This window comes from Geotrypetes seraphini, chromosome 3 (assembly GCF_902459505.1).
Source record: "Geotrypetes seraphini chromosome 3, aGeoSer1.1, whole genome shotgun sequence".
Classification (NCBI taxonomy): domain Eukaryota; kingdom Metazoa; phylum Chordata; class Amphibia; order Gymnophiona; family Dermophiidae; genus Geotrypetes; species Geotrypetes seraphini.
Genome location: NC_047086.1, coordinates 163,611,041 through 163,627,109, shown reverse-complemented (window position 1 = coordinate 163,627,109; position 16,069 = coordinate 163,611,041). Strand labels below are relative to the sequence as shown.

At 48.8% G+C, this 16,069-nt stretch overlaps 1 protein-coding gene across 3 annotated transcripts in view; it reads right to left on the bottom strand.

The window, feature by feature from the left end:
* PCMT1 (protein-L-isoaspartate (D-aspartate) O-methyltransferase) overlaps window positions 1-16,069 on the bottom strand; it is a 72,162-nt gene that overhangs the window by 33,903 nt on the left and 22,190 nt on the right. For all 3 annotated transcript variants that reach the window (XM_033936790.1, XM_033936789.1, XM_033936791.1), the window contains exons 2-3: window positions 12,778-12,882; window positions 11,819-11,850 (exon numbers count right to left, since the gene is read on the bottom strand). In XM_033936790.1, the coding sequence (XP_033792681.1) occupies window positions 11,819-11,850; window positions 12,778-12,882 (137 nt within the window). The remainder of the gene's footprint in view (window positions 1-11,818; window positions 11,851-12,777; window positions 12,883-16,069) is intronic.

The following is a 16,069-nucleotide window of genomic DNA, read 5'->3' as shown; positions in this document are numbered from 1 at the left end:
ACCCGATAATGCCGAACAAATGAATGCAAGGAGGACCAAACCGCAGCCTTACAAATATCCACCGGAGGCACGAGCGACGACTCAGCCCAAGAAGCCGCCTGACCCCTAGTGGAATGAGCCTTGAGAAACTCCGGAACCGGCTTCTGACTCAGAAGATAAGCGGAAGCGATCGTCTCCTTGATCCAGCGCGCAATAGTAGCCTTAGAAGCGCCAGCCCCCCGACGAGGACCCGCCAGAAGCACAAAGAGATGATCGGAGCTCCGAAAATCCCGGGTCCGCTGCACATAAGCATGGAGGACCCGACCGACATCCAACTTGCGCAGCTGTCGTTGCTCAGAAGAACCCTCCCGACTACCCAAGACCGGGAGGACCACCGATTGATTGACATGAAAAGGAGAAACTACCTTCGGCAGAAAGGAAGGAACAGGCCGCAAAACAACCCGCTCCTTTGAAAACTCCAGGAAGGGAGCCCTACAAGAGAAAGCCTGTAGCTCCGACACCCGTCTAGCGGAAGTAATGGCCACCAAAAAGACCGACTTCAGCGTAAGGTCCTTCAACGAACAGCCATCCAACGGCTCGAAAGGAGGGCGCACTAGAACAGAGAGAACCAGATTGAGATCCCAAGAGGGAATCGAGGGCCTTATGGGAGGCCTGAGCAACTTGGCCGCCCTAAGAAAGCGAATCACATCAGGAATGGCTGACAAACGCTGACCTGTCACCAGCCCCCGAAAAGCCGACAGGGCCGCCAGATGAACCCGAAGAGAAGACCAGGCCAGGCCCCTATCCAGGCCATCCTGCAAAAACTCTAGAATGTTAGGCAGAGAAGCGCGAAAGGAGACCACTCCCCGCGCTCGGCACCATTCCTCAAACAGACGCCAAACCCGTACATAAGCCCGAGAGGTAGAAAGCCTCCGGGACCCCAAAAGTGTAGAGATCACCTTGTCGGAATATCCCTTCTTACTCAGGCGGCCCCTTTCAAGAGCCAAGCCGTAAGACAAAAGGGAGACGGGTCGAACATGGGAATGGGACCCTGCGTCAGAAGATCGCACTCGAGAGGCAGAGGAAGAGGATCCGCCACCAGATGCCTCACCAGATCCGCATACCACGGACGACGAGGCCAATCCGGAGCCACCAAGACCACCAGCCCCGGATGGCGAACAATGCGAAGCAGTACTCTGCCTACTAATGGCCAAGGAGGGAACACATACAACAGCCCCTCCGTTGGCCACGGTTGGACCAGAGCATCCAGACCCTCGGCCAGACCGTCCCTGCGACGACTGAAGAAGCGGGGTACTTTGGCGTTGCCACTTGTAGCCATCAGATCCATCAGGGGCTGCCCCCAAGCACGCACTAGCAACTGAAACGCCTCGGCGCCGAGACACCACTCTCCCGGATCCAAGAAGTGACGACTGAGGAAGTCCGCCTGAACGTTTTCTACCCCGGCAATGTGAGAGGCCGAGAGGTCCAGAAGATGCGACTCCGCCCAAACCATGAGCCGAGCCGCCTCCTGCGCCACCAGAGTGCTCTTGGTGCCCCCCTGACGATTGACATAAGCCACTGCCGTGGCATTGTCCGACAGGACTCTGACCGACTTGCCCAACAAAAGGGAGTGGAAAGCCAACAGCGCCAGCCGGACCGCCCTGGTCTCCAACACGTTGATCGACCAGGAGGCCTCCTCCGTGGACCAGGTTCCCTGAGCAGAGTGACCCAGACACTGGGCCCCCCAACCCAGGAGACTCGCATCCGTAAGGAGCACCGTCCACTGCGGAAGATCCAGACCCACCCCCTGAACTAGGTGAGGGGTCCGGAGCCACCAACGCAGACTGCAGCGCGCCAAGCCTCGCAGGGGAACCGGAACATCCATCCCGTGCCTCTGGGGAGACCACCTCCGGAGCAGAGCATACTGAAGAGGACGCATGTGGGCCCGCGCCCACCTCACCACGTCCAGGGACGCCGCCATCGACCCCAGGACCTGGAGGAAATCTCGCGCCCGAGGACACCGGGACGCCAAAAGCAGGCGAATCTGAGACTGCAATTTGCTCACCCGGGCCTCTGGGAGGAAGACCTTCCCCAAGGAGGTGTCGAACAGCACCCCGAGGTACTCCAGACGCTGAGCCGGAACCAACCGACTCTTGGAAAGGTTGACCACCCAGCCCAGCGACCGGAGAAACTCCACCACCCTAGCCGTAACCCGGTAGCTTTCCTGCAACGACTTGGCCCGAATTAACCAGTCGTCCAGGTAGGGGTGTACCAGAATGCCCTCCGACCGCAAGGCTGCCGCGACGACCACCATCACCTTGGTGAACGTCCGGGGAGCCGTGGCCAGCCCAAAGGGAAGCGCACAGAACTGATAGTGCCGACCCAAGATCGCAAAGCGCAGGAAACGCTGATGAGAGGTCCGAATAGGAACATGCAAGTAGGCCTCCGTCAGATCGAGAGAAGTGAGAAACTCCCCCGGCTGAACCGCCAGAATGACCGACCGCAGCGTTTCCATACGGAAAGAGGGAACCTTGAGAGCCCTGTTGACCCCTTTCAAATCGAGGATGGGCCGAAAAGTCCCCTCCTTCTTGGGCACCACAAAGTAAATGGAGTACCTGCCCGTGCCCCACTCCGGGGGGGGCACCGGAACTACTGCCCTGAGATCTAGCAAGCGCTGAAGGGTCTGGCGAAAAGCCTGCTTCTTCCCCGGAGTCTGACACGGAGAAGCGAGGAAAAAATCCGGCAGAGAGCGGGCGAACTCCAGGGCATAACCGTCCCGCACCACCTCCAGGACCCACTGATCGGACGTGATCTCGGCCCATTTGGGAAAAAAGTCGCGCAGCCGGGCCCCCACCGGAACCAAGGGGGGCGCCGGCAAGGCGTCATTGTGCAGGACGGGAAGCGGGGGAACCGGCGGAGGGGTTCCCTGCCCCCCGACGGGCCCCCCGAAAGGGCTGCATGCGCTGGAAGAACCGACCCCGGGAAAACCCCGGAGACTGGAAAGAAGCAGCCCCACGCCCAGGGCGATACTTGCGAAATTCCCGCAAACGCCCCCGGGCCGCACCCCCCCGAGACGCCGGGCGGGCACGGTCCTCCGGCAAACGGGGAACTTTCGAGTCCGACAGAGTCTGAATTAACTTATCCAAGTCCTCTCCAAATAAAAACGACCCCCGAAAGGGAAATTTAGTAAGCTTAGCTTTGGACGCAGCATCCGCCGCCCAAGCGCGCAGCCACAACACACGCCTTGCGGCCACGCCAAAAGCCATGGACTTAGCCGAGATCCGCACCAAGTCATACAGAGCATCCGAGAGGAATGAGGCAGCCATCTCAATCTTTGCTACCTCCTGATCCACCAGAGACCAGTCGTCAGACTCTCGATCCAAGACCCGCTCCGCCCACCGAAACACGGCGCGAGCGACCAGTCCCCCACAAATAGCCGCCTGGACCCCAAAAGCAGAGACTTGAAAATTTTGCTTAAGGATGTTCTCCAATTTGCGCTCCTCAGAGTCCCGCAAGGCAGAACCGCCCTCAACAGGCACGGTATGCCGCTTGGAAATAGCCGAGACCACCGCATCCACGACTGGCGAAGCTAACGTAGCCCGATCCCCTTCAGGAATGGGATACAGGCGAGCCATGCTGCGCGCCAGCCGAAACGGCGTCTCCGGCGTTTTCCACTGCTCAAGAATAATATCCCGAATATCCTGATGCATAGGAAAAGAGCGGGAAACGGAACGGATCCCTCGTAACAGAGGGTCCCCCACACGCGGAGTCTCCGGCGGCGCGTCCTCAAAACGCAAAGCCGAAGAAACCTGTTGAATAAGGTCAGGCAGCTCATCTCTCTGAAAAAGGCGCACCACGGACGCCTCGTCACTGGAGAACGGGAAACCCGACAACCCGCCGCCAGCTTCCGTCCCCTCCAGAGGGTCCTGGAATTCCTCAGAAGGGTCCAGGTCCTCCTCCATACCGACACGTTCCTCCGACCACAAATCCTCGTCCCACGACACCCGCGGACGCTTGGACAAGAGAGGCGGCGGAGGGGACGTCACGTCAGACGAGAGAGGCAAAGCCGCAGGGAGCGCGGAGGAAACCCCACCCCCCGAGACCCCCTGGGCGCAACCGGGACCCCCAGCCGCCTGAAAATAGGCATTGCATAATGAAAAGAAAAAATCAGGGGAAAAACCCCCCGAGGGTCCCAAGGGACTCCCTGCCACAGCAGGGGACCCAGCAGAAACCTGCCCCTGCTTAGACAAAACAGGGGGAAGGTCACCTGAGGTGGAAGACAAAATGGAGGGGCCAGACAGAGAAGATGGCGTCTTTCCCGCCAAAACAGCTCCCTCCACAGCCTGAAGCGGCTGAGAGACCTGAATAGTCTCAGCCGCTAAAACAGGCAAGCCGGCATCAGCTGTCAAAATATCAGCTGAGAGGGAATCCTCTAAAACCCGACCGTCGGCGGCTCGGGGAATCCCTCCGTGGGCGGACGGAGAAGACCGGGCTTCTCCACCGTTCCCTGCCGACTCGCGAGGCACCATCGGCGGGGAGCTCTGGGCGCCTGCAGCCGCTGCCGACGGAGCTCCTCCACCGCACCGGCCTGAACACCGCTTGCACAGGCCGGCCGCGAGTGCCTCGCGTCTGGAGCACAATGAGCACTTTTTCCCTTTAGAAGTGCTCATTGCTCCATACGCGACCTAGCTGTAAAAAAGTGCCGGTTAGTTGAAAAAATACAGTAAAATACAGTTTTCTTAAAGGGATACAACCCTCCAGACCAGCACTACCTCAGGATTTTTTTTTTTTTTTTTTTACAGAACAGACTCCACAGGCTCTCGAAGCAATATGCCTTGCTTGATTTAGGGGGCAAGGCTTACTGCTGAGGCTCCTCTAAAAAAATATGGGGAGGTGGAGGAAGTGGGGGGAGGGACCCCGCTCGTGACCCGCCGGGTTTGACACCCCCGAGGTCGGACGAACCCCCAAACAGAGTCCGTCCAAGCTCCGTCCGGCTAAAAACAGGGACAATAAACCTCTAAACAAATTCCAACAGCCCTACCAAGGGAGATGGGTACAGATCACTCAACACCTGCTGGAGACTGAAAGAAGACTGAGGGAAATAGAGAGGAGGGGCTAGGATATACTGTCCCAAAGTTTTGTTTTCAGTCTCCACCTGCTGGTCATGATTAGATATATACCCAATCGTAAAGTTAACCTCTACTGGTCTGGAGAGTGCTAAAGAACTTGTATTGCAGAGACTTGTCTCGCTGAAGTAATCACTACCAAGAACACCATCTTGACTATCAGATCTAAGAGAGAAGTCTCCTTTTAAGGGCTCCTGAATAGTGCTACCCGATTCAGGAAAAAAGATTTGATTCAGCCTATTGAATCGATTTTTCGATTCGATTTTCCTGCCCTTTTTTTTTTTTTTTTTTCTTCACCCCCTTTGCCCTCTCCTACCCACACTGGTGCTGTGGTGTAAACAAAATAAACAAACTAAAGACTTTTCCTCTCTGTTAAATCCTAGCTCACGTCTGCAGTCTATCACCAGCTCTGGCAGGATACACATTTTAAATCTGACATATTGTAATCACAAAACAGAAAATAAAATTATTTTTTCTACCTTTTGTTGTCTGATCATTATTCAAATCTTGTTGATCCCAGGCTCTGCTTGTCTTCTGCTAACTCGCTTGCCAGGGTCGTCTTCTTTCTCCATGCTAACCATCGATCTTCCATCTCTGTCCTCCCCTTCCATTTCCCTTCCCTCCCCCAGAGGTCTCGCATCTTCCCTTCTTTTATCTCCATTCACGCAGCTGATGGACCCCACCATCCCCAGATCCACCATCTCTCCTTTCCTCAACTACCCTTTCATCCAGCATCTCTCCCTCCTTCCCCAGTATAACATTTCTCCTTCCCTCCTTTCTGCCTCCCCATCTATCGCGCCCTCTTCATGAGTTCAATACTTTCTGCCTCCCACATGCTCTTTCTCTCTGTCCTTGTCTCTTCCCTCGAGTGGCAACCCTCCTTCTCACTCCCCAACCCAACATGCTCTCTCCCCATGCACCATCTCACCCTCTCCTCCAGTGTGTAGCACCTTTCCTTTTGCTCCCTTTCTGCCAGGTCCAGCAGCACCTCTTCTCCCTTCCTTTTATCTCTGCCCTGTCCAGCAGTACCCCTTCTCCCTTCCCTGCTCCCGCTGCCAGCAGTACCCCTTCTCCCTTCCCTCCCTCTTTGCAGGTCCTCCGGCTCCCCCCGGGCTTCATACTCTTACCACAGCCTGCAGAGAGGCTCGCCAGTGCTCTATGCGATCCTTGTAGGCTGCCACCATCCTCGGAAGCATGTTCCCTCTGACGCGATCCTGCCCCTGACGTCAGAGGAGGGTTGGGACGTCAGAGGGAATGTACTTCTGAGTAATGTGGCAGCCTACAAGGATCGCGTAGAGCACCGGCGATCCTCTCTGCAGGCTGCCTTACGAGTGGGAGGCCCAGGGGAAACTGGAGGATGCAGGAAAGAGCGCCAAAGCACGGAACAAGGTAGAACCAGCATTTTTGCAGCTCTTCCCGACTGACCCTCCCCCCTCGCCCCCTAAAGCAGGAGCGGCAGCGCTGCCGCTCCTTCTTTAGGAAGGCACGGGGAGAAGGGTTGGTCACCGAATCAGCCAGGCCGATTTTAAAAAAAAATCAAATCAATTTGAATCGATTCACCCTTAGTGAATCGATTTGAATCAGAAATTGGGCAGCACTACTCCTGAAACCTTGCAAAACAGTATTAAGGTTCCAGAATAGGAGTGGTAGATGCACTGAGAACCTGAGAGCCCCTTTAAAGAATCTTGCCACATCTGGGTAAAAGGCCGGAGATGCTCTCTCTCTCCCTGAGCTCAGAAACATGAAAGGCCTGTCAACTGCACTTTCAGTGATCTGACAGGCCCTTCAAGGTCCTCTTGCAAATTAAAATTATGAAATCCTTAGGGTTAGATAATTTGGTTCAATCTTGTAATTTGAAAGATATATGGCGGATACTTCATTTTGACGAGCGGGAATTTTCTTTTTGTTCGCAAGTTTACAAGTCCTTTTCAAGAATAGATTATATATTTCTCTCAAATCTAATAGTACAAGAAGTGACAAAAGCCTCTCATTTTGTCTGATCCTATCATTTTGTCTGATCATGGTGGTGTATGGATCGAATTTAAGTTAGATGAGCAAGATTATAGCAGGTCTGTATGGAGATTCGATAATACATTGATTGCGGATTCAAATTTCCTTGAAGAATTTAAATTAAAAATGATTGAATTTTTTCAAATTAATACTTCAAAAGAAATTACCATAGAAACAACATGGGATGCATTTAAGGCTACCATGAGAGGAAATATTATTTCGTATTCAGCATATATTAGAAAACAACTTAAAAAACAATTTTCTGATTTGGAGAAAGAAATTAAACATTTGGAAAATAAATTAGTTGATAAATGGGAGCAAAGTACCCTACAGGCTTTATTAAAAGCAAAAGAAAAATATGAGATATCTTCAAAATTTATAAGGAAAGATTTGTTTTCCCAACAAACTTTGTATTATGGAAGCTCAAATAAGGCGGGAAGATTATTGGCAAATTATCTTAATGCGAAGAAAAGAAGAACAAAAATTATAGCAATAAAGGATGAGAAAGGAGATACACATACTCAAATTGGAAGTATTTTAAGTCAATTCCTTAATTTTTATAAAGACCTATATTCTTCTGAGCCTTATGGTAGAGCAGAGTACGGTTTTGGGTTTCAAAATGGGATTAGACGAGTTCATGAAGGAGAAGGATTGAGGGGTACAATTAGAGGGTTATTATACAGTACAAAATGCTTTAGAGTAATAGATCACTTACAGGTTGTCGACCTGGGGGGCCGTCACGGGAGCGGACTGCTGGGCATGATGGACCTATGGTCTGACTCAGCAGAGGAAATGCTTATGTTCTTATGAAGACAGAGTAAAAGATGGTTTAGAATTTTTGAATTTGATTGATGGGCCGAAAATTCCTGAGCTTATAAAAAAAGAAGCTTAGAACAGCCTATATCATTAAAAGAATTAGAAACAGCGTTAAAGTCTCTTAGAGTTGGATCTGCTCCAGGTGGTGATGGCTTCACGGTAGAATTTTATAAATCATTTCAAATTACCCTATTATCTCATTTATTAAATTTATATCAGTCTCAACTAACTAAAGGTTGCATCACGGGTACTGTGGCAGAATCATTAACAATAGTTTTGCCAAAGCCAAATAAAGATCCCACTTTGTTTTCAAACTACAGGCCTATCTCGTTAATTAATGTGGATGGAAAACTTTTAGCTAAGGCATTGATTTTATGCTTAGCTAAGGCTCTCCCTTATATTATTGATATGCACCAAACGGGATTTGTTGCTAAGAGACATTCTTCAAATAATACCAGATTGGCTTTTCATATGTTAAATTTAACCAAAGCCATGAATGATCCAGCCTTTTCTGTGTCTTTGGATGCAGAGAAAGCCTTTGATCGTGTTGAATGGATTTTTATGTATCAAGCATTAGAATGGTTTGGTGTAGGTTCGGGATTTATACAAATGATTCAGACTTTGTATAGCTCTCCTGCTGCAAGATTGTATATCAATAATAATTTATCAGAGAAATTTAACTTGCAGAGGGGGGTTAGACAAGGTTGTCCATTATCTCCTTTGATGATTTTGCATGTGGTTTGTTATCAAATGAATATGATGCCAGTTTTCTTTCATGGATTCTTTTATAAAAAACTAAATGGTATTCTTACAAAATTTGTTTGGCTAGGTAAAATGTCTAGAATTGCTTTAATATCTTTACGGATGCCGCTTTCAGCACGGGGGTGCTTTGCGGTTCTCGCGGGGGGGTTGCGATGCCGGTTAGAGCGGGGAGGAGGTGCTCGTACACCAGAACATGCTCGGTTTGTGGAGGGTGGGGTAAATTTTCCCAACTTTTATAGGTATCATCAAGCCTATATTTTACACCAGAGCTCATGGAAAATACCCCAGATTGGTTGTATTTGGAATGGTGAACGAGATCTCCGAGAGAACGAGAGCCAGAAGGCCTTGAGCTTGCGCAGATGCTCAATGCTTAGCCCAGGCAAGAGGCGGGAGCTCGCATTCACACTTACAACGAGCAGAAGGGGTAAGGACCAAGTGCTTGGGAGGAAGGGCGGGAGGATGCCGCTTTCAGCACAGGGGTGCTTTGCGGTTCTTGTGGGGGGGGGCGTTCGAGGGGGGGGGGAGGGTTGTGATGCCGGTTCGGGGGGGTGCGATGCCGGTTAGAGCGGAGGGAGGGGGTGATGGAGCAGCGCCGGTAGCCTCGGGGGGAGGGAGGGGGGGTTGGTGGAACGAATTGTTCAAGTTTCCATTATCTTCTATGGGGAAAGTTGCTTTGATATACAGTGGTGCCTCACACAACGAACTTAATTCGTTCCAGGAGCAAGTTTGTTATGCGAAAAGTTCGTTATGTGAAACGCGTTTTCCCATAACAATACATGTTAAAAAAAATAATTCGTTCTGTAGCATAAAATATGCTAAGATGACATAAAAAAAGATAAATTTTTGGTTATTATTTTTATTTAGATACATCTAAAAACATAATTGTTTTTTAAAACAACACACATTTTTAAAATTTAAAGACAGACTAAGTAGAGTCTAATTTTACAGTGAGAGGGCAGAGTCTCAGCGGCAAAAACTGGGACTTAACTGTTCATTTTTTTTTTTTTTCTACCGTGTTTCCCCGATGATAAGGCAGGGCCATCAAATAAGACAGCCCCCCCTTTTTAGAAAAAAATGTAAAATAAGGCACCCCCCCGCAAATAAGCCACCCACCGATACCTGCGCTTACCCGAATCGGGTGGTACGGTGGGTGACTCCGTGTGGTCCCTGGCACCCCCGACACGATCGGGGCAAGAGGGAGCTCAAGCCCTCTTGCCCCCCCGACTCCCCGACACGATCGGGGCAAAAGGGAGCCCAAGCCCTCTTGCCCCGCCGATTCCCCAACTCCCCGACAATATCGGGCCAGGAGGGAGCCCAAGTCCTCCTGGCCACGGCGACCCCCTAACCCCACCCTGCACTACATTACGGGCAGGAGGGATCCCAGGCCCTCCTGCCCTCGACGCAAACCCCCCCTCCCCCCAACGACCGCCCCCCCCCCAAGAACCTCTGACCGCCCCCCCAGCCGACCCGCGACCCCCCTGGCCGACCCCCCCCGACACCCCCAACCCCCTTCCCCGTACCTTTCTGTAGTTGGCCGGACAGACGGGAGCCAAACCCGCCTGTCCGGCAGGCAGCCATCGACGGAATGAGGCCGGATTGGCCCATCCGTCCCAAAGCTCCGCCTACTGGTGGGGCCTAAGGCGCCTGGGCCAATCAGAATAGGCCCGGGAGCCTTAGGTCCCTCCTGGGGGCAGGGCCTGAGGCACATGGTCGGGTTGGGCCCATGTGCCTCAGGCCCCGCCCCCAAGAGGGACCTAAGGCTCCCGGGCCTATTCTGATTGGCCCAGGCGCCTTAGGCCCCACCAGTAGGCGGAGCTTTGGGACGGATGGGCCAATCCGGCCTCATTCCGTCGTTGGCTGCCTGCCGGACAGGCGGGTTTGGCTCCCGTCTGTCCGGCCAACTACAGAAAGGTACGGGGAAGGGGGTTGGGGGTGTCGTGGGGGTCGCGGGTCGGCTGGGGGGGGCGGTCGTTGGGGGGAGGGGGGGTTTGCGTCGAGGGCAGGAGGGCCTGGGATCCCTCCTGCCCGTAATGTAGTGCAGGGTGGGGTTAGGGGGTCGCCGTGGCCAGGAGGACTTGGGCTCCCTCCTGGCCCGATATTGTGTGGGGAGTTGGGGAATCGGCGGGGCAAGAGGGCTTGGGCTCCTTTTTGCCCCGATCGTGTCGGGGAGTCGGGGGGGCAAGAGGGAACCAGGCGGAGAGAGGGCAGTTAAGCGCAGTGCCTGCGCGGAAGGATGCAGCTCGGGCGACTTCGTTGTGTGAAACGAAGTTCGTTGTACGGATCAAGACATAAAGTTCGTTGTGCGCAGCGTTCGCTGTGCGAGGCGTCCGTTATGCGAGGCACCACTGTACGAGTGTTTTGGTTTAAGAGCATGGTTCTGGAACGAATTATGCTCTTAAGCCAAGCTACCACTGTACATTGGTTATAGCTACAGCCTCAGCACCCTGAGGTTGTGGGTTCAAATCCCACAGTGCTCCTTGTGACCCTGGGCAAGCACTTAATCCTCCACTGCACCAGGAACATTAGACAGACTATGAACCCACTGGGAAAGATAAGGAATATGCTTGAGTATCTGATTTGTAACCCATTCTGAGCTCCTTTGGGAGGACAGCTAAAAAAATGGAACAAACTAACTTGCAGAAGAAAAACTGAGGGGGGCAGTAGCCTACTGGAAAAGAGGGGGGAGTTAAAGATGAGTGATAGCATTCTGCAAGCAACTTGTGGGTTCAGATGCCTAACCCTAGCGTTCAGGACTACTAGACACAGCACTAGAACAAGATGTATGCAGCCTGAATAATGCATCAACAGCCACATTCAGTTACATAGCTGATTTAAATCTGCATTAGTGCAAATCCTACAAAAAGAAAGTGAACCGATTATACCTAGAACCTGAATAGCATACTCTGTGGTTCTGTTCAAAAAGATCCATATGGACAACATACCAGTACTATTTACTAAGATTTAGTATGAGGTGGAATTTTCTTTATAAAAATTGTCTTCATGATACTAAGGGCAATATTTACATTGTACAGAATTAAGCCATTAAAAAGTACATTATTCTTTTGCAACAGTTGGTCAGTTTCAGTCTTCAGCAGTCCAGTAGTAAACAACTCAAGCTTACTTACCATGTGTGGAGCGCTGATTGTTGCTTGGTAACCTGCAGAACAAGACAAGTCACTTTCTAAAGACCAAGTATCTAAACATGCTCAATGTGCTATTCTTTTATGATGACTCTGTGCACATTTCCATTTCTTTATAGCACAGATCTCAGCTTGCAGTCTTGCTGTACATGTCAGAACAAACCCCATATAAAGTCACACGCCAGATATACTTCCCCATGGGTAGATTCACCAGACTTCCATCATCCTGATCTTGTATATATGATTACAAGAGCATATTAAAAAGGATGGCAAACATTGCCTCTTTACTATTTCAAAACTGCCATTCAATCATAATATGGTATATTTCCCTAAAGAATATGGTTATGGTTTATTTATATTCTGCCTTTCCAAGGTGAATTCAAAACGGCATACATAATATACTACACAGTCTTAAACCACCACAATAGCAGTTTGTAACATTTAAGAAAAATGTACAACATAATATCAATCATCATGATTAGAGCTCAGTCAAAAAGACCTTGGCGTATTTTTTTACATGAACTGTTAATGAAATTAAACAGCAATTAGTAAGTGAAGCTCTAATACAACTGTGATATGAAAAGCTAGACTTCACACCTACTCCTTGCACATTTACTAAAATTTAGCACACCATTCTGTGCATTTTTTTTTCATATAGTTCTTTAAACAAACTAGCTATAAAATACCAGTACAGTACTTTATAAGGTTTATAATTCAGCTCTCTTTCTCCATTAATTACAGATGAAACACTTGCTAAGGTTGATGGCAGTGTGCTTATACTCAAACTGGTAAGGCAAAAATCAAATATCAAATCGGACTGCTCAAAATAAGAGATCTTGCCATTTAAGTAGCATTGTTTTAGTTTGAAAGCTATTAATATTTCTTACATATTATTCTAATTTAAAAGAAAGAAAAGACCAGGTTTAGAAATATCAAAAGTGTACCTATTGATTGTGGAGAATCCATGTAGGGATTAGATTTTGCATAATGACAGCGATCTGTGGCCAACATTACTTCAAAAACCTTCTCTGACTTGATTATTCCATTCTCTGAAAAATACAAAAACAAGCACATGTTATAAGACGTGTGGTACTATACAGCTGAGCTTTATATTCCAAAACGGTGTCCACCACCCATCTAAGGACAAACTCTTTGATGAGCTGAGTAGAAAAACTTATCTGACTTAGCCAGCTTCGTTCACTGCTCTCCTCCTCATGTTTCTAACGCAATGTAAGTTGAAAAGAATTATATAAAAGGGATCAAGAATTTCTGGGGGTAAAATAAACTATGAAAGTTTAACAGAATGGAGTGAAACACTGGCAAGAAGTTTGAAAGTAGCCAGACTGGACTAAAGCTTACAGAGAAATAGGCCCACCCCACTCCCCATCCAAAAAAATAGCCCAATCCATTTTTATGGAAAGAGGCATTTCAACTTCTATAGGTGAGTCTGAGCTGCAGAACGTAATAGGAAATTCCTCCTTTTAAACTGCTTCTCCCTATTCTCTCCTCCTTTCCAACAACCCTCCACAAACTGCCAGCCCCCCTTCTACTAGTCCAGAAACGCCACCAAACCGTACTACTCTACAAAGTACCTCCCATAACTCCCAAAACTACCCTCTGCAACTGCACCATAAGCTACTCTTGCTTCAGCTCCACCCCTAAGCTGCCCTCTCCTGCAAAACTGTCCCATCACCACCAAACCCAACCAACAACCTGGACATAGAGATAAAACTTAAAAATGTAGGACATGAAAAATTGTGATTTACATACATTTTTCATTTTCTGTCATTTCTACTGTGAAGCATTCAGCCTAAACTGTACTGTTGTCTTACAAGCTTTTATGTGTACTGCCAACTAAACCTAACTTTGCCCATGGCGATAGATAAGGCACTGACACACTAAGCATATAGTTAGGGTCCAAATTTTAGGGAAGCCCTGCAAGATGTACTCATGAATCAGGACTGACCATTTTTTTCTTTCAAAATTCTATTGATTTTTAGATTCATGTCCTAAAAGCTAGAAGTATGGCTAATATCTAGGCATTTTTCAGATTTTAAAACTTCAATCTGCAGATCTTCAATTCTTCCCACTGTGTGGGAAAACTTGCCCTCCCTATTTCCAAGGTAACTAGCAATGGGATAGGGTCCTACAAAAGGGAAAGGCAGCCCTAGTCACAGAAAGGGAGACAGTGTGCTCCATACTGCAGAAAAGCAAAATTACTTACCTATAGCAGGTATTTTCTGAGGTCAGCAGGCATATATTTTCACACATTGGTGACATTATCTATAGAACCCAACCCAGTGCAGACACTGCTAAGCGCACTGTCACATGAAATCTTTAGGCAGTGTCCACACCATGCATGTGCAGGTTCCTAATTGCGCCGGTGGCATGTAGGACTAACAGGTCAGTAACAAAGCTAGAAAGTCAACTAGAAGAAGTGGGTGGGTTATGAGAATATATGTCTGCTGTCTTCGAAGAACACTTGCTACAGGTAATTAACTTTGCTTTCTCCGAGGATTCTGGAAGAGATTATACATGGGATAAACATGAGCCTGTTGAAATCCAACAGAGTTGGAGGGAAAGTTGATGCTTAGGAAGTAAAAAGATTTTGCAGAACTGCTTGTCCAAAATGACCATCACTTCTGGATTTTTACTCCTATCAATAATGAGAGGTAAATGTGTGCATTGAGGACCAAGTAGCGACTTTGCAGTTGTCCTGAATGGAAATGGAGCTACTGAGGAAGCTATAGCCTGTACATCGTGGACTGTGACACGGCCATGGAGCATCAGTCTAACCTCAGCATACATGAAGAAGATAGAGTTCGCAAACCAAGTTGATATATTTCTACAGCAATTCTCAGTCTGTTCAAGTCAAAAGGCACAAAGACCTGGAAGGACTTCCCATGAGGCTGAGTCTGGTCCAGGTAGTAGGCCAGAGAATGCTTGCAGTCCAAGGTGTGAAGCACTGCTTCTCCAGGATTAAAATGTGGTTTAGGAAAGATCACAGGCAAAACTATGGATCGGTTAAAATGGAATTCAAGATGAGTCTGGAGCACTACCCTGTCATGAAATAATCTTGTATAAGGGGGATCTAAACCAAGGTCTTGAAGTTCACCAACATGTCGTGCAGATATGAGTGCTATAAGGGAAACAACACTCTAAGTGAGGAGTTTCAAAGTGCAAGATGGAAGTGGCTCAAAGGGAGCAACTACAGAGAAATACATTTAGTTCCCAAGCAACTGGAGGAGACTTGATAAGTGAAAGACTTACTTCACACAAAATCACCTAATAGGCCATTAAAGGATGAACAGACAAAGGCTTCGTGTCTAGATGTGAAGGAATAGAACAGATTGCACTTAGGTGAACTTCTATCGAGTTGGTCATAAAACCAGAAATAGAGAAGGTAGTCAAAGACTGATGGAAAAGGATATGTGATAGGGTCAAGTGAATGCAATGAGCACCAGGAAGAAAAATGTGTCCACCTGAAGTGATAATCCCGAGTGGAAGTCTTCCTAGATACTTAGATGACAACAGAGACCTCAGCCAAAAGGTGGAAGGAGTTCACTTGTCTGGAGTTAAAAACTATGCCATTAGAACTAGAGACCAGAGGTTTGGCTGAAGGATAAACCTCTAGGTTTGAGTGAGCAGAGTTGGAAATGGTAGCAGTTTCCATGGCTGTTTGGAGGAGAGCTCCAGTAGCAGTGAAAACCAAACTTGGCAAGGACAGAGAGACAATATAAAGATCATGATACCCCGATCCTGGTGAAGTTTGACTAGAGTTTTCCCTATGAGAGGAATTGGAGGAAAGCATAAAGAAAGTTGACAACCCAGTGAAGCAAGAAAGAGTCTGAAGGTCAAGATCAAAAAGTCTGGAACAGAATTGCAAAGCGAAGAGATCTATGTCCAGTGTTCCCCATCAAGCCATATTTTCAAGGATGCTTTCAACTCCTAACTTCCACTCACCTATTTCCATCCTATCATTCTCTGTGCAAGAAACTCCCCAACTGTATATGTCCTGTCTGTCCAAATTAGAATGTAAGCTCTTCTTAGCAGGGACAGCCTATTGCATATGCCTTTCTGTAATACAGAAAAGCACAGTTACTTACCGTAACAGGTGTTATCCAGGGACAGCAGGCAGCTATTTTCACATATGGGTGACGTCATCCGACGGAGCCTCGATGCGGACGCCTCACAAGCAGACTTGCTTGAAGAAACTGACGTTTTGAGTAGCCCGCA